This window comes from Anser cygnoides, chromosome 9, assembly GCF_040182565.1.
Source record: "Anser cygnoides isolate HZ-2024a breed goose chromosome 9, Taihu_goose_T2T_genome, whole genome shotgun sequence".
Lineage (NCBI taxonomy): Eukaryota > Metazoa > Chordata > Aves > Anseriformes > Anatidae > Anser > Anser cygnoides.
Genome location: NC_089881.1, coordinates 10,628,293 through 10,645,857, shown reverse-complemented (window position 1 = coordinate 10,645,857; position 17,565 = coordinate 10,628,293). Strand labels below are relative to the sequence as shown.

Genomic DNA, 17,565 nt, shown 5'->3' with positions numbered 1-17,565 from the left:
GCAAAGCCAACAGAGCATTTGTGCAATCTGTGGTTTGGAGGCCGCCGGGAGGAGAATAAGCACAGCGTCTTGCAGCTCTGTTGGAGGGAGAAGGAAAGGACAGGCCAGAAGAGTAGATTAAAACTCATCAGAATGCCACTGTAATACCCGGTGCAACACGAACACAGCCTGGCGCTTCAAAGTTAGCCCACAATTGAGAGAAAATGGCAGCTGAGATTCAATGGCTGCAAATGCAAAGCAATGTGTGGGGAAAAACAAAAAACTAACAACAGACACCAAATATATATGCACACGCACGGACTAACGAGCTCTAAATGAGCTATTCTGAGCCGGGAGATGGATCTTGGGCATCTTTGTGGAGAGGGCTATGCAAACACCGCCTTGGTGGTGCCTTGCACACTTTGCTTTCTTCTCATGCCAGCCCCGGGCCTCTGCCAGAGGCCTCTGTGAGGGACCAGGCCCGACCCAGAGGCCCTTTGGGGCTGGCCCACCACAGTTGCCCTACCCCTGCCGGGGGGCCTCATGTCCCCAGGCTTCACATGGAGCTGGTGGCGGCCGAGGGGACGCAGTGCCTGGGGGCAGCCCGCTCCCAGGGGTGAGCAGGCCAAGCTCCTCCAGAGACCATGCCCCCAGCAGAAGGGCCACCCTCACGCTTCTTCTGGCCATGTTCATCTGCAGTGGCCTCTGTTAAGCTCAAATGAACATAAAAGACCCTCAAACATCTTCGGTCTTCCCACCGCCCCTTCTGCACAGCCGCCAGGCACGCCAGCCGCAAAACGCCTGTGGAAGAGTTAAAGCGCTTTCCTCAGCGAGGCAGCCTGCAATCTTCTTCTCCACCCAATGGGACTCAAATAACCTAATTCTTGTTCTACATTTGTATGGGCTCTCCTTCCCCCAGATCACCCCTGGAGAAATGACAGCTATGTGGTAAATACATGTAATCATGCCAGTCTGATAGCTTCTCTTGTTCTCTGGCCATTAATTCATCTCCCTGGGACTTAGGTGAACGTTTTGCATCCCGCAGCAAATTCAAAGAGCTGCCTTTATTTTAAAATCAACACAACAATAAAAGCCTTTCTCCTTTCCCTCCTCAAAATGCAAATTTTTAGCTTCAAAAATATCCTGGCACACAGACAGATGTTGCTGTCCGTGACCTTATCTCAGGCCAATGACAGATTTCCCATGCATGAGAAGTTGCAGGGCTTTAAAAACCTCCTGAATGCCGTGGTGCTGTGGCCGGGGCAGGTAACTGGCACCAAAGGACATGGTGGAGTGATAGGACTCGGTGGGGCAGGCTGGTGGTTGGGCTTGATCTTGAAGGTCTTTTCCAGCCTGAATGACTCTGTGATCCTATGAGCAGTGCCTGCTGCAAGCAAAGCCTGCACTCCGTGATAAAAACACTAACAGAAATCCCCCTTGGGATAAATGAGCAAAGAAAAATGCAAGAAAGCCCTCCAAGAAGAAACGCCTTCTTCCTGACGATCGTTATTTCTAGGAAAGCAGGAAATTTCTCCAAATTTTCTCCTCTCTCTGGACACACGTTTTGGCAGGGGCAGCCGTGGCAGTGATGGCAGAGCAGTGCTGGTGACTGTACTGGTGCCGGCCCAGGAGCACCCAAGTCACCATTAAAAGAAATAAATTATCATCACGACCGTGGACAAAACGCATCAGCTTCGCATCCAGCTCCAGTTGCAGCGTTCCCTTGGGGGCCTACCCCACTCCGGATCACGTTCATGGCATAACGCAAGAGGCCAGGGGACAGCGGGGAGGAAAGGGTGCTGAAGGCCAGGGCTGGAGCCAGGCGAGGGAGCGTTAAAGGCCAGCAGGCAGATGGCAAAGCGGCGAGCAGAAAGTCACCGCTGCCATAAATCTCGGGGAGCGGAGACGGGCAAGCCCCAGGTGGCTGGGCAAGCCTGCCCGGTGAGCCCAGCGGTGCCCAGGCTGCCCTGGGCCAGCGGCCACGCGCGGTGGGACAGGGGCCAGCGATAAAATTAGAAAAGCGTTTCCCTGCCAGCCCCTTCCGCAGGCTGCAGGAGCTGCTAACCCCTGCGGCACTGCCCCATTTTGTGGGCTGGGGGAGCTGCTGGAAAAGCGGGATTTTCCTGCAAGCCGCTGGCTCCCACTTGGTGCGCCTGCAGCCAGCTGGTGGGGGCAGAGGGAGGGGGATTTGTTCAGATGTCCTCTTTGGCGCTGGGCAATTCCCCTCACTCCCTCTGCCTGGTGTGCCAGGCAGCCCTGCAGAGGCTGATCCCCCCCCTCCCTGAAATGGCTGCTCGTGCACCCCGTTTCCAGCAGCTCTCCCCCCGCTGCACCAAGCCGCAGCTTCGCGGCAGCAAGCCACCTCCCTGGACAGCACTCATTATTATTATTTCTGTCCCTAAGCATCCTTTAAGTTTCCACTGGGGGGACAGAATCAGAAGGGAAAGCCTTTTAAGGATTTCTGCCCGCCTGGGAAAGCGAATCCCCCCCAAGCCAAGAGAGCTGCGAGGGGGATTTGAGTGCAGGCAAGTGCTCAAAGCCGAAAGGGCAGAGCAAGGGGAGGGGGAGCCCAGGGCACGCTCTGAAACCAGAGCCCCTGTCCGAATCGCGGCTCCTTCCTCAGCCGTAGGAAGCTCGCAGGGCTTGGCGTTGGCAGAGCACGGATGGTGACCGAGCGGGGCAGCTCGGCGTGGCGGCAGCTCGGCGGTGGCCCTGTCACGATGGGTACCATGGACCTGAAGGAAGGTCCCAGCGCCGTGGCGATCAACATGATGCTTATTGTCCGCCCCGAGCAGAAAGGGCAGAGGGACAGACAGACAGACAGCACAGGTAAAGCCCCAAGGGAGGGGAGGGCTGCAGGTGTGGCGCCAGCTGCTTTCTGGGACCAAGCAGCAGCTTGGGAGCAGGGCTTGGGCTTTTCCCCCTCCACCTCTCCCTCCTGTTTTAAGAGATGTGCTGCAAAATGCCCAAACTTCCCCTTTTTTTGCAGGAGAGCCCTTTGCTCCTGCACGCTTCTGGGCACTGGCACGTGCCACTGCGGCTGCAGGAGGTGACACGCGCGGGCCACCGCTGAGGACCACACATGCACCTCGCCCTGCCCTGCAAACTGCCGAGCACAGGGGCAAAAACGTTGTGTGCGAAGGGTGTGCAGGCTTTGTCCCCACAGGTGGCTGCCCCGAGCCATTTATAGCTCCAGTCCGTGCCACTCTCCCTGGCCCAGCTCCTAGCCTTCAGGGGATCTTCCAAAAAGCTGAGAACATGCTCTGCAAATGCAAGGGGACCTTCCCTGCAGGAATAAAAGGAGGGAAAAAAAAAAAAAAAAAAAAAAAAAAAAAGGAGTGTTTCTGCTCTGCTCAAATTCCTTAGGGAAAGGCTGGCTCCTCCAGATGGGCTGATGCCTGCTGGGTCTGGGTCTCCAGAGGGAAGGGAGCTGTAGGGACAGACCCAACCGCTGCGATCATCTGCTCATTTATTTGGGAAATAACGCCCAGCTGACACCCTGCTGTGCTAGCACAGCCTCATATTTATGTTTTACAGGTTTGCAGGATGATGGAAATGGAAACAACAGACCGCAACCATCACAGGGGAGAGACCTTAGTGGTAAGTTATCTCCTCACTCCACGCATGGGAACACCCTGCTACCAAAAAACAGCGCACGGCACCCGTCCACAAGCTTGTAGTGCCCAGCTCTGCCTCAAGCAGCAACATGTTTGAAGCAAACCATCCCCTAACAGCCCCTTGGGGGGCTTCAGTGGGCACAGGGTCCTTGGGTCATGGAGGGGTCCCCTGCATGCTCTCCTAGGCCCCAGGGCCGGGACACGCGCTGGTGACACCAATGTTGGAAGAGCAGGCAGCGCTCTTGCTCCCCTGGCACCACAGAGGTTAACACATTCCTCCCGAATCAGCATCTCGATGGGCTCCTTTCCCCGGCACGGGACACAGGGGAGAGCTGTGGATGAGATGCTGAGCACTGAGCCACGCTCTCGCTCAGAGACCTCACCGCTTCCAGGCACCCCGCACCTCTCCACACCCCCAAGCACGCAGGCCTGTGGCACCCTGACATTTCAGCTGCGCCCGATGTAGCGAGTGAATCTGGGCAACCACCACTTGGAAGGGCAGGTCAGCTCCAGCGCTTCCAGCCCGTGCCCTCCTCGAACCACCCCACCTGGGCACCAGCCTCCGGAGCAGGGCCACATCCCATCATTTCACCCTATGCCATCGTTTCGCCCTGTGCCCCAAGCGAGCCACCTTCCTCATCCTTACTGCGCTGCCAAGCTGACACGGGGGCCTCCGCTCTCCTCGCGGCACTGAGATGTTCTTCTCCCTACAAACAGGCCAGCGAGCCTCCAAGGAGCCCTACAAGCAGAGGCAAGCCATTACTTCGTACACAAATGAAGGTAAGTGGCCAGCCAAAGTATACGGGTTTTTCAGAACAGGGCTTCAGCGAGCTCCTGCTCAAGCTGGTTCGTAACAAACACACCAACAGGACACCCCAAACAAGCAGGAAACCAGGACATAGCATGGATCTAACCAACACCAGATATTTCAGTGCAGATGGAAGGGGGCAAGCAGCAGGACAGACAAACATCCTTATTTCTCCTGGCGGAACCATCTCAAGTTTCACGCGCTCCTCTGGCTCACAGCTAAAGTCTTCCCAGTTCCTTATGGAGGGTGTCTTAATTAGGAATAGCAGAAAACACCATAAAAACATCAGCAACCATTTCATCTCACTAGTTTTTAAGGAAACAGGTGCAGCGCTTTGAACATTTACTGTGGGATTACTTTTTATCATTTGTTAAACATTGTTTAAGCTTTCTGGGAGAAAGCATTCCTGTGTGCTAAATTTGTTTCTTGGAAAACAAAGAATTCTAATTTATGGGGGAAAATTGAGAAAGTGGAAATTGGCAAGAAAGACCACAAAAATCCACAGATATGAATAATATTGAGAAATAGCACCCTTGCAAAATATCAAAATCTAAGGAAATCATACTATTTGCAGAAAGGCATGCCTTTGAGAAACAACATCGTTTCACCTTTAAATTAACTAACAAAACACACCAACCAGCCCTCATCTCGTCCCCCTGGTACCTGCAAGCATCCCAGAATTGGAGCCAAGCTCTAGGATTTTAAAGGGTTGTATAGTTTTTACAGTCTTTCTTGCCTTCTGCTGTTGGGATTTAAGGACACCAAACTTTTCTGCAAAACCACAGGAGATAAAAGAAAACTTTTTAAAAAGTTAAATCCTGAGAAAAACTTATTCTTCAATGAGAGTGCAGATTCCTACCTAATTAGCTGCTCCCAAGAGCTGGGTTTTAGGGAAAAAAATCAAAAGCCACAAGGCTCTAGCTAGAGCTGCCGGGGGCAGCAGGTACAGCATGCTGGCAGCCCCAAAGTGCGTTCACACCTTGACCTTTCATCTCCCAAATAACCTCGTACTGCCTGGCCCAGCGAGCCCACCCGCGTGGGAACTCGGGTAGCTGAAACCTCCTAAAATGCTTGCCCCAAATGCAGCCTCTTTCAAAACGTTCACGTAGCTCCTATAACACTTCCTGAATTTTTCCTTGTCTCTCTCTCTCATGGTCAGAGTGAAGCTTTAAGCAAAAGACCCCGAATTTCCAGGGAGGTTGTCTGGGAGCATCATGGCACGCAGAGCATGGTGCTCTCAGCCAGCGCTGCCCATTGCAGGCAATGGCCTTTTCCAAAGGTTTTCATACCACAAACCAAGCCATTTCCATCGCTTTGAGCCTTTTTTCATTTTATTCTGAGAAAAATCAATGAGACATTGATTCTCTGTTTACTGTATCTCCATCAAGAACTACTTAATACAGCAATAAACCCCTTCTTTAAGCTGCCACATGATCCTCATTGAGGACCTCTGCTTTATTATCATCTGCTTCAACACCTGCTACACTATAACAGGCTTTCTTTTCTTTTTTTCTTTTTTTTTTGAGAACTATGAAATTTTTTGAGAACCATGTCAGAGGTGACTACAGGCTGCCTTACAGTATGGTTTATTCGTTCTGCCAGGAAACCAGAGCACTTCGGTACCTTCACAGATGGCAGAGGTGCCCCATCTGTTTTGCTAAGGTTGTGTCATTTCAGTGATGTTTGGGTGAATGTGACCAGGTTTGGCATGCCGACCCTTTGGCTCAATACTGCCCTCCTTCACATCCGCTCGCTGATTGTGTTCCCTTTCCAAGCACGTTTGTCATCATTTCTTCCAGGAACCCAGGTGACGGTGGAGGTCCATCCCAGGAACACCACCCCGCAGCTCTTCAAGAAGCTCTCCTTCAGGAAAGGTACGTTCCCAGCCAGGGAACCTGCCCTTGGCCGAGGGGACATCCCTCCCTTCATGGGCACCACACCGGCGGGGACCCCCAGGAGCTGCAGGCGATGCTGCAGCCCTGGAGCTGGGATGCTGATCACCACTGCCCCGCAGCGCTTTCACTAATTGTGCCCGCGTCGTTGCAGGTTCCCAGAGGCTGCCCAGCCTGAGAGGCCAGGACAACAAAGGTGAGGCTGCCCTACATCCGAGCTAGGAAAATTGCTCCCGGGAGGAGGCGGCTCCCTCCTCCCCTGGTGGGGCTGGTGTCTCAAAGCTCTTGAGATGCCACCAGCCCCTGGGGTTGGGCGCTGGCCACACTGCCCAGTGGTGGCTGTACCCATGTGGGTGGGTGTGGTGATTTTGAGAAGCAGCTGCTGGTGACAGCAAAACCCTTCTCTTCCTGGGGTGGGGTTAACACAGCTGGCGATGATCTGGGGCCATCAGAAACCCTCAGCAGCTGCCTGCAGAGGCACCATCTATGGCCAAGCCAGTGCAGGGGCCCCATGCGACATCCAGGCTTCCAGCTTGTCCATACCGCCGGCGCCTTGGCTGGGGTGTGATGTTCCCAGCCCCGGGGCTGCAATGGGAGGCGTCCGACTGCCAGGGAACACAGTGTCTGCAGAGCCTGGGGATGGCCTGGGGACTCCCAGAATTCACCCTTTTCACTTTCTTCTTTTTCTCTTGCCAACAACTGCTCGCCTCATTTTCCTTCTCCAATTTTCCAGTTTTCGAAAGGACTGAAGCCCCGCAGCCACCAAGTGGGAAAGACCTGCATGGTAACTATTGTCTGCACCCAACCCGTGCCAGTGGGGTGCAGCCCCAGACAGGGAGCCCAATCTCTCCCCAAAACAGGCTTGCTCTGCTCCTGGAGGGCACAGAAGTGTGATCTGGTTTCTACCAACACGAGCATGTCCAGCTTCTCAGTCCCCCACAAGTCCTGGGTGGCTCCGGGACCACCCCACAGGCTGGATGGGGATGGTCTCACATCTTCGTGCACACAAAGGGGCACAATGCACACTGCCAAGCTGCCCAGCTAACAGCGTGAGCCTGCCTGAGTTATTCTGGACCCCACATCTGCGGGGAGCCTTTGCAGCTATAACCTGACAAAGATGAAAACCGATAACCAATTTTAAGAAAACATCCAGTTCCCAAAAGGCAAAAAGTAATTTTCAGAGTGGTGTAGACTAGGAACCGTTAAGCGTGTAAATCTGCTTTATCTCTCTTTAGGTCAGCCTAATAGCCCTTTTCAGGGAAAACGGAGATAAACAAACAGCCTGTTACAGGAGCAGAAGCGGCGTGCTTGCAGGCTGATTTTGGCAGGACAGCCAGCGTGGTGGCCCGCGTCCTGCTGGCAGGCAGCACCGTCCCCGGGGGCCGAGCAGGACCCAGCGCCCAGCCCCATAATCCCTCCCCGGGGCAGGGGTTTCCGAGAAGAGCAGGGCTCATGTTAGCAGAGCATCTTTGCAGGTCAGGAATAGCCCCTCTGCGAAGGGAGGGGAGATGGACGCCTCCCCGGGGGCTGGAGCTGGGGGGATGAGCCAGAGCCCAGTTTTGGGGAGCTGGGGGGGGGGGTGGAGTGCAGCAGGCACAGGTGTCAGAGTGAAGAAACCCAGCTCTTTGCTGGTTTTGTTTAGAAAGTCTTGCTTTGCTGAGGCTTGCACAGCACAGATTTTCCCTGATGTTTCTGCAGTGTTTTGTGCTCTCACATCCAGCACCCAGGGATTTTCAGTGCTACCACGCAGCACCAAAAAGACACTGGGCACCTCCCGCCCTGCCCAAACTCCACTAGACCAGAGGCGATGAGCCCTGCCTGACATGCAGCTAGTGATGAGCCTCCACGGGTGCCCTCGTGTCCTCTGTCCCCAGGCACCAGTTCTGGCCAGCCTGCAGGACAGGCAGTGGCTCTGCCGTGGCCCCGGGGGCAGCCACAGCCCTCCCTCCCTCCCTCCCTTCCCCAGACAATACCCGCTTGTTTCTTCCCAGCGTATCCATGGGACAAATCCTCTTTGAAATCCATGCCAGTAGATCTGCAGCAATTTGAGAAGCTGGATGCCTACGCATTAAAAGTAAGTCTCGCTTCTGCCTCCGTCCCTCTTCCCTGCATACACCAGCAGCAGACATCCCACTCTGGGAGGGAACCTGTGGCCAAAAATACATCTTGCTTGAAACGTGGAATTACAGCTCTGTGTTTCTATTTTTAACAAAGCTCGAGCTAGAGCAGCATCCTGGCAGGTGGGGTCTCACCAGCTTTAGCAGGACGAGGGATGGGGAAGGCAGGGGTGTCCACCACAGCATTTCTTCACCCCAATCTCACCCCACGCTTCCTCCTCCCAAACAGGTGAACGTCAGGAGCAGCATAGAGGAGCTTGTTCAAGCCCTGCTTAAACAAGCCCGGACCGACCTGGAGAAAGTCCGCGTCATATGGATGTGGATATGCCATCACATAGGTAGGTTGAGGTCTTTCATGGAGAAGGTAACGCTGCTGCTGTTGGTCCTGTTACGCTGCCGTTGCGATTCACTCTGTGTTTTGTGGGTGGTTTCACACAGACGGCGCAAAGGAACGCTTTCCGGATATATTTATCCAGAAATACCTTCAGAGGTTATCTCACCATCTCTGTTTCCACACTCCCCCTCCTTGCACTGCCAGGCCCTACAAGGCATTGTGCAAATGGTTTCTGTCCGTATGATGGCTCTGTAACGCCTACCTGATTTATTCAAGGGTGCAACCATACCAGTCCCCATCATCAAAGCAGCTGAAGCACAAAGCCAGGCTGCCGAGCACCAGAGGCTTGGTCGTCACATCCAGAGCCCTCCAGCACCACTGGATTTGCAGACTGATTGCATTTTGCATAGGACACGCACAAACTCTTAGGGGAAGACGTGGATTTCAATCAGTTGTTAAAAAAATGAAACGAGCCATATGTGCTGCAGCTCATCTCGCTTTGTTTGCACTCGCGGAGGTGGAAAACAAAGCAAGAGTTGCTTCTGCTGCCCACCGAGCCTGCTGCCTCGGGCTTCTGGATGAACTTTAGCCTGTGTTCCTTCCCGCAGAGTACGACGTAGTGGGCTTCCATAACAAAAGCCAGCGGTTGTGCAGTCCCATAGACGTGCTGCGGACGGGGAAGAGCGTTTGTGAGGGATACGCTGCACTCTTTCAGCAAATGTGCAGGTAAATTAAGCCCAGGAACATTCAGTGCCGGGGAGGGTTAACATTTGTTGTCATCTCCATGCCTATTCTGTCTGCCTTTGCATTGACTGATGTGACTTTAAGCAGGACATGGAACTTCAGCTTTCAAACCATGCTGTGGGAAACCAGCAAGTCCTGGAAAGGTCAATTTTGCTCCCTCCCCCTCCCCTTCCCAGCATAATTTGCTTTGTGCCATCTGCTGAGCTTCGCATCGCATTAACATAATGGCAGATGAAAACACAGAGATAATTCGGTTAGAAGAGGCTAGGTTTTTCCTTCGAGTGTCCGTATGTGAAGGTTAAAAGCATGGCAAGCCTCAAACAAGAGGGAACTCTGCCTGCAGCATGCTCCTGTGGCACAGGCAGGCAAAGCCCCAGCAGGAGCTTGCCCAGAGCCCTCTGCAGATGCCCTCTCCGCTGGAAGGGACGGCCCTACAAAAAGAGGGTGTCCACAGGAGACGACTGGCCCTGATGACTCAGGGACACAAAATTGGAAGGGGCCTCCTAGCACCAGAAAGCAGTCGTGTAGTTTCCTAGAGCACGGGTTTGCGAGGGAGTGCTGTGCCTTCCCCTTCTCAGTAGACCAGCTTCCACCGACAAGCTTTGGAAAAATTAAAGATCAGTCATCTGCTGGCACATGTAAGTAACAATTGGCTTTCCACACCATCCAAAAAGATTTGGGAAGGCTTTCACCATTAGATAAACAAAATCTAGAAGGAAAAGGCCAGATTTAAAAAAAAAAATATACTGTGACAGATGCTAATGATGCTAATGTGGTAAATGCTTCCAACCAATAACATATCCCACAATACCTGATCCTGCTTACCAAAGAGTAAAATAAAGAAAGGGGATGATGAAGTATGAATTTATAACTGCATCTTATGAAACAGTTATTAGCGGTTAGAAGTGGGGGAAATTATCATCTGTTCATTAGAAAGCATATGTTTAGTTCATTAAAAACATTAATCTTTCCAAGGATCTTTTTTACTATTTAAAGGCTCTGTTGATTCATCCTTCATTCTTCAGATCCAGGTTGATTATTCATTCCATGATTCAGGAAACCTCCCAGTCATCCAGTCTATCACTTTTGACAATTATCTAAATATTTCAGCTCCTCTCCTGAAAAACTATAACCCAAGCCCTCTCCTTCTTGCAAGACAATTTCCTCATTCTTTCTTCTCACGCACCATTCAAGTCTTATGCTGAGTCTAAGCATAAAGGTGAGAGGCAAAGAGCAGCTTCTTATATAAAAGTTTTTCAGAGACAGATTTGGGTGTTCTAACATGCCTTTTCTCCTAGCTCCCATCAAGGCAGCTTTAACAAACAGCCCAATTCCCCCCTCACCACAAGTCCCCCCAGGTTCAACCTCAGGCAAGCCTAGCACTGAGGACCTGCGGAGAAACGCTCACCAGCAGCAGCAGCGAAGGCACAACAATTGTTTGCTCTTCAGAGGTTTCAGCACAACCGCAGGAGCAGAGCTGGCCGCACACCCCACGGCGGGTCTGCCCACTGCCTGCTCAGCTGCTCCTCGTGCAGAGTTGGTCTGCAAATAGCCCAGGCTGCCCATCCTCTCCTTTCCCTCTCCTCTACAGGGCTGTTCCTGGCTCTTGGGCAGGAGGGTACAACTGCCTACCCGAGTGTGAGCGGTTCTGCCTCCCTCTGGAGAAGCCAGATTTGCTTCTTTTTTTCAAATGAAATCTTCAAAGCCAACCTGAAATGAAAGGGAAGAAGCTGCCGTTAAATTCAAGTGACATCTGCAGCAAGACCCAGATTATTTCCTACTTTTTTTGAAGAAGAAAAGCATCTTAGGTTTAACCACCTTGGTGCACTAAGCAGATGTTGAGAACAGTTCCTTAACTCATTTCTTCTGGTCCACCTTGCTTTTAGGGCATTTCCTACCATCGCATTGCCACATCAGGCATTTCTGGAGATCTTCTCCATCTTCTTTCTGCATGGTTAACTTATCTGTTTAAAGTCATTTATACAAGAATGGAGATGTGATCACTCACTCTCTTCACCAGTGCAGGACTGCTGCTACAGGATGTTTTAGTGTGCTTTTGTCCATCTTATTAAGGAGACTTATTGAGATGCTCTGACCTTTCTCTTGGGAACTCAGCACATCCAAGCACGGACTCTTGCTATACCTTCGCTAGCTTCATGTTAAGTGAGAGCACAAACAGAACGGAGGGCAGAATGTGTCCCTTGGTGTTCTGTCTGAACATCCAAACAACCGAGCAGCAATGGGGCTCTCCGCCCCGTATGCCTCTGTCTTCTCTCTGCAGGCTGCCCAGCAAGCTCCCAGCTGACTCTCAGTTCCCTTTTTGCAACAACAGAGGAACAAATAACTAAGCAACACAAGGTCTTCCAGGCGCTAGGAAGTCTGCAGGTGAAGCTGATGGGACCGTCTTCCCTCTAAATGAGCATCCCCTCCATGAATAAAGTGGTCCTCCCTACGAGCACTGCTAAACTGCCAATTACCAGCCAGTATCTCAGTTACCAGACCCAGGCGTCTTAACAACCATGCTAATTATCTCCCCCATAAATATCACTTTTCTTCTCACTGAATTAAACCCACATTATGCAGACAGTCTTGATCTTGAAGCATGCACGGTTTGTTACTTAAGGTAGCTGTTACAGCTAACGTACTTTTCAATGAAGAAGAAAAATGTCAATACCATCCTACACAAAAGACAATCCTCTAAGTGAAGTAAGTTTAGATTAATGCTGAAATACGAGGCCAATATTAGAATCCATTGCTATCAACAGCAGAGAGCTTATTAACACATTGCTTATTTAAATCCTGTTTACACTTCAACAAGTATTCATTATTTAAAAAAGAGAGAGAGGGAAACTAATCATTTGTACCCTGGACAAGCACAAGGTCACTCTTTAAGGAAACTAAATCAACCTCCACAGTCCTGTGAGGTCTAAGAGATGTTGGCTGGTGTCAAACAATGGGAGACTGTTAGGGAGAGCATGAACAAACGCAGTTTTAATTTATAATTACATGGGCTAATTGTGGAGAGCATCAAAGGGATCCCACTGAGGAACAAGGCAGAGAGCAATTAAGCACACCTCATCTTTGTCATCCTCCCCCAGAAAGACTGAGTTGATGGTGCATCAGGCAAAAGAGATGGAACGTGCAAGAACTGGAAGAGAAGGGCCCCGTCCTCCCGTGGGACCCTCTCTCCAAATTTCTGTGCAAAAGCTACAAGGGAAAGAAGGCCCCTCCACAACACCGGGCAACGCTAACAGCCTCGGGCATCACTGCCTCATGCTGCTGTCCCGTGCTCACCCTGCACGGAGCCAGCCCCCAGAAGGGCACAGGCTCCACCTGATGCCACTGGCGGGTGGCATTCTCTGGGGAGAGCTCGCCTACCTCTGGAAGGGCTGAGGAGGTCGTGCCGTGCTTGGGGCTGAGCCACCAGCCCCGCAGGGGCTCCATGAGCCCGGTGCTTTGGGTGGCACGCGGCCAGAGCAGGCGCCTGCAGTGTGCTGGCACCGGTGTGGGACGGTGTGGAGGGTTGTGCTCCCATTCAGTACAGAATTAAAGTTCTGCAGACGCGCTGGATGTGGCTCCTCACGTCCTGCCACAGAAGTACACTGAAGGATTTAAAACCGAATTCTCCTGCTGCACCTCATTGTTTTCTTTCAGCGTCGCAGGAATCCAGTGCATGAAGCTATCGGGATACTCTAAGGGGTATGGGTACAAGATTGGGCAGGTCTTCAAGGGGGACTCCAGCCATGCCTGGAACGCCGTCTACCTGGAAGGAAGGTGGCACTTACTCGATAGCACCTGGGGAAGCGGTACTGTTGACAAGACTTCAGACAAGTTCACCTTCAGGTAGAGAAAGATTCTCTAACTTAATACGTAAACCTACCACAAAGGCAAGCTAATGGGTGTAATAAGAGACACCGGGGACAAAGTTTAGGTCTCACTGCAAGGGGACCCCTTCCCACCCGGCGCCCAGAGCAAGGCCTCTGGGCTGCCTGTCCAAGGGAGGGAGCTCGTTCCTGCAGAAAGGGGGTGGCCTCAAGCAGCAAGCAGTGGGACTCACAGCTTTCAGCTGCCCCAGAGGAGGTGCCTCCACACTTTCAAACAACAAGCAGTGCCTCCCTCTTTCTTCAGGGCCCGTGGTTACAGGGGACAGTGCAAATACCCTGGTTTTATCCAAAAGCTCAGCATGTTGCCCTGGAAATAGAAAACCAAAGCTGAGGTTCCTTCTCTCCCTGGAGAGTTTCAAACCCACAGAGCTCAGCTTCTCAGCAGCCCCAAACACTCTGACTTCCTCCTACTGAAACCACCACCACTGTGCAGCGGAAGAAGTAGCTGCTTATAATTACTCATTTTCCTTTTATCTCTTCCTCCTCCTTCCAGATACAACGAGTTTTATTTTCTGACTCACCCAGCTCTGTTCATTAATGATCACTTCCCAAATAACAGTAATTGGCAGCTTCTCAAACCAACTCTGACGCTGAAGGAATTTGAGAATACCGTGCTGTACAGCAGTGACTTCTACAACCTGGGCCTGCTGACTGTGCACCCAGATACAGCTGTCATCCAAACAGGTAATGAATGCCCTGCCTTGAAAATGCGATTAAAACCATTTTCTGTGTTCCAAAAGTTTGATTTGCTGAACAACACATAACTAGGCTCTTCTTTACGTGATACTCAGCACCCTGCAGCATCCAGCAGCAATTTTAACACAAAGCCATTCAGGTAACCTCACTGCCCCAAAGAGCCCACATTTCGGATCACCATCTTCAGATTTTAAAAGGGCTGCAGGAATTTTAATAGTTAGCCATTTTTATGAATGCTAAGAACACAGAGTTCAAACTGAAGGGCAGCAACATTTTAGGACTTAATGTTGTCTTCAAGCACTTTGGGAACAGGTTCATAGGGATGTCGATTATCTCATGTCTGTGTACTGCAGGACTCCCACACCTTTCTCTGAAGCTTCTTGGAATGGCTGCTGGACTAGAAATCGGGTCTGGCCACATCTAACTAAGCCCTTCTTGAGCACACAGGCTAACAGTACTTGCAGTTGCATTTCTCACAGGTTTTCGTATTCTATAGGACCACAGCTCCATTTCAGTTGATATCAAAGTAGGATTAACGCACATCTCCAAAAAAAAAAGGCCATTCATCACCCGGTTCTTTTTGAGGGGGACCGGTTTCGGTAGACAGGAGACAAGCTATAACCTGTCAGCCACAGCTCTTTCTTTTACTGCTAGGGAAGTGACAATCGTTTGGGACAGGTTAGTCTTCTGGAACAGGGTGTGTACATGCAAAAAATGCACTGAAACTCCTATGTGGTTTCTTTTCTTACGTATTTCATAGTCAATGGAACAGCCACCATATCAGTGGATTGCCGCTCTTCCACGTTATTTACATTTTCGCTGAAGGGAACAGAAAAACATGGCTTACTGTCTTTGAAGAAACACGGAATGAAGCTGGAGATCTACCCACAGAGTACAGGGCGCCAAGAACTGGAGATCTTTGCCAAGCCCTCCAACTCCCCAGAAAAGGTCTACAACCACGTGTTGCAGTATGTTGTCGAGTGCAAGTCTGTGGACAAGAGCATTCACTTCCCGAAGGACCTAGACCAGCCCGTTGGACCAAGCTGGTTCTCAGAGCGCCAGGGGTTCCTGAGGCCATCACAGCCCGACCCAGTCATCCACACCAACGACGGACGGTGTTCTTTCACCTTCACCCTAGGAAAGGACATAAGCATCTTACCCATGCTGCACTCTGATAACAGCGGCCTGACAGATGATAGGAGAAGGCAGCACATCATGCAAATCCATCGTGGCAACCAAGTTGAGTTTATGGTCCATCTCCCCCACGCAGGGAACTTTGTTCTGAAATTCTTTGCCAAGAAGAAGTCAGATCCTGGCAATTATACCTACGTCTTCAACTACCTCATCACTTGCCTGAACACCGAAGTGAAGTGGCCGGCTTTCCCTCAGACCTATAGCAAGTGGGCGGACGACTATGAAATACTGGAGCCGCTCTCTGGGCTGCTGCCAGCCAATCGCAATGTGCAGTTTAAACTCAAAATGCACGGGATATCAAAGGTGCTAGTTCAGGCCAAGGACACTTACACACTGACCCTGAGCAGAGGCGGCTTCTGGGAGGGAACCTGCAACACCGCGGGATGCACAGAGTTGTTCGTTATGGTGCATGAGAACGCCAACCACAGCTTCTACTCCCACGTCCTCAAGTACGAGGTTGAGACCCCATAGCAGCCCTTCCTTCACTCCAGCTCTCCTGCACGAACCAACATGCCTGAAAACAATACAGCTGTAAGAGATCATTAGTTCTCCTAATCAAGTTCATTCATTTGACAAATGCAGAGCAACACCTGTGTGCTTTTGCAAGATCTAGGGCTCAAAGGGGTTCAAGGAGGCAGAAAATCCTTTTATGAAGGGAGCAGCAGTGGAAGGAATCAGATAAAACCCTCGCCTATGTTTCAGTAACATCATCCAGACCGACGTTTTGACGGAAACGACTGGCTATCACAACGCAGATCAGGGCACATCAGCAGTGATGGCTAGTTTCCAAATTATGGACCATAGGAGAAGTCTTATCATGACTACTTAAGAGAAGAATCTACCTAGTTTTGGGGCAGGATGAAGGAAGTACCCTCTGTTTTTCAGCAGCAATATAGGACATGAGGAATTTCAGGATATTTAAAGCAGGCTTCTGTATAACTTGAGTTGCAAAATACATCCCAGGAGAGAGAACTGTTAGGAAGGAAATACAAAGTGAAGTTTTCTTGTGCACTTCATTGTCTTACAAATTTAAGTGATACTGCGAAATGACTTCTTACACTGAATCTTAAATTCAACAAGATGATTTTTACCTTTTTATATTAGAGCATTTGAATTGTAAGCACTTTTTCTGTAATATTAGCACTGTAATCGTATCTCAAGCATAGTGGTGTTTCTGTAATTAAAACTACAGTAAAAGGAGAATAAAGTTTTCAAAAGTCACTCATTCCTCCTACTTGTATATGCAAAACTGGAACTAAAGAACTTAAGGGGCTAAATGGAACAGCAGGCCAAGTGACATAATTATCATATAAAAAAAAATCCGGTGCCATGCTCTTGGAAAAATCATACACGTGCAAGGTGGTCTTCTAGTGGATCTCACCACAAATACACACCATAAGATCCATAAAACTCAAATGTCTGTGTTAGTGTGGCAGATATTATGTTTGAGCTTGAATTTGAAATAAATCTGCTTTGTTGTTGCATTCTATTTCATTGACCAAATGATACGAATTCCTCCTCACAAAAGCGCTGCATTTTCTGCACGAGATCCACGGGTTGTTCCTGCGCTCCCCTCCTCCTCGGCAGCTGGGTGTGGGATTTTGGCACGACGGCCGCGGGCTGCCCACCTGCAGCAGGCTCCCCGCCTCCCATCCCTCCTGGGGGGCTCCTCTGCCTCGGCAAGCAGCATCAAGCCCTGGCTTGAAGCAGGTGCAGTAAGCGTGCAGGGCACTGGGAGCTGCGTTCACGTAGCAGAACCTCAGTGAGGACACAGGCGGCCAGAGACGTGAGCTCCCAGAATAAACACAAAGCGTAAGCTAACCAAGCTTACTGTAGGATGCCAGGAGCAAAGCAATGCTTTGGGTTCTTTTCTACTTTGAGACAAGGAGGCTCCACACACAACATGGAAGTAAGTTTTAAGTCCTCCCCAAACAGCTAAGTGTCTTTGCCCTCAAAAACTGGCAGCAGCTCGCTGCAGGGGCACTAACAAGCCTCGGAGCCCAGCAGGTATCCACTCCCTGGGCAGCAACACAGACTGAACAGCACAGATGCAAGCAAAACTCTGGGATGTTTTGATTGCCTAGGACCTTGAAGGCTAAATCAAGGGTTCCCTCTAAATTCAAACTGCCCTAGCTCATCCAGGTGCATAGCAGAGATCTTTTTTCCTTAGATCACGCTCTTCAGTTCAAGGAAGACACATTTCAATAGCTTTCTTTCTGCGTGCCAAGCTGATCCAGGCAAATCCTTCACTTCTTAGAACAGGAGGATAAGGAGGCATCCTGGAGTGCTTAGGAACTAAA

The 17,565-nt window shown here is 50.8% G+C and overlaps 1 protein-coding gene across 1 annotated transcript; it reads left to right on the top strand.

The window, feature by feature from the left end:
* Positions 1–2,514: 2,514 nt before the first annotated feature.
* On the top strand, positions 2,515–16,754 carry KY (kyphoscoliosis peptidase). The gene is made up of 12 exons (XM_013186330.3): positions 2,515–2,808; positions 3,517–3,579; positions 4,314–4,376; positions 6,204–6,278; positions 6,451–6,492; positions 7,030–7,080; positions 8,288–8,370; positions 8,643–8,751; positions 9,356–9,473; positions 13,146–13,334; positions 13,869–14,059; positions 14,832–16,754. The coding sequence occupies exons 1-12, from the start codon at positions 2,643–2,645 to the stop codon at positions 15,734–15,736; spliced, it is 2,055 nt and encodes a 684-aa protein (XP_013041784.3). The 5' UTR covers positions 2,515–2,642; the 3' UTR covers positions 15,737–16,754.
* The last annotated feature ends 811 nt before the right edge of the window (positions 16,755–17,565 follow it).

Excerpts from the sequence above, each read along its gene's own strand:
- KY (XM_013186330.3), top strand. The coding sequence starts at position 2,643 with ATGGTGACCGAGCGGGGCAGCTCGGCGTGGCGGCAGCTCGGCGGTGGC. Across the intron at positions 4,377-6,203 it reads TACTTCGTACACAAATGAAG|GAACCCAGGTGACGGTGGAG; the intron begins GTAAGTGGCCAG and ends CATTTCTTCCAG. Across the intron at positions 6,493-7,029 it reads GAGAGGCCAGGACAACAAAG|TTTTCGAAAGGACTGAAGCC; the intron begins GTGAGGCTGCCC and ends CCAATTTTCCAG.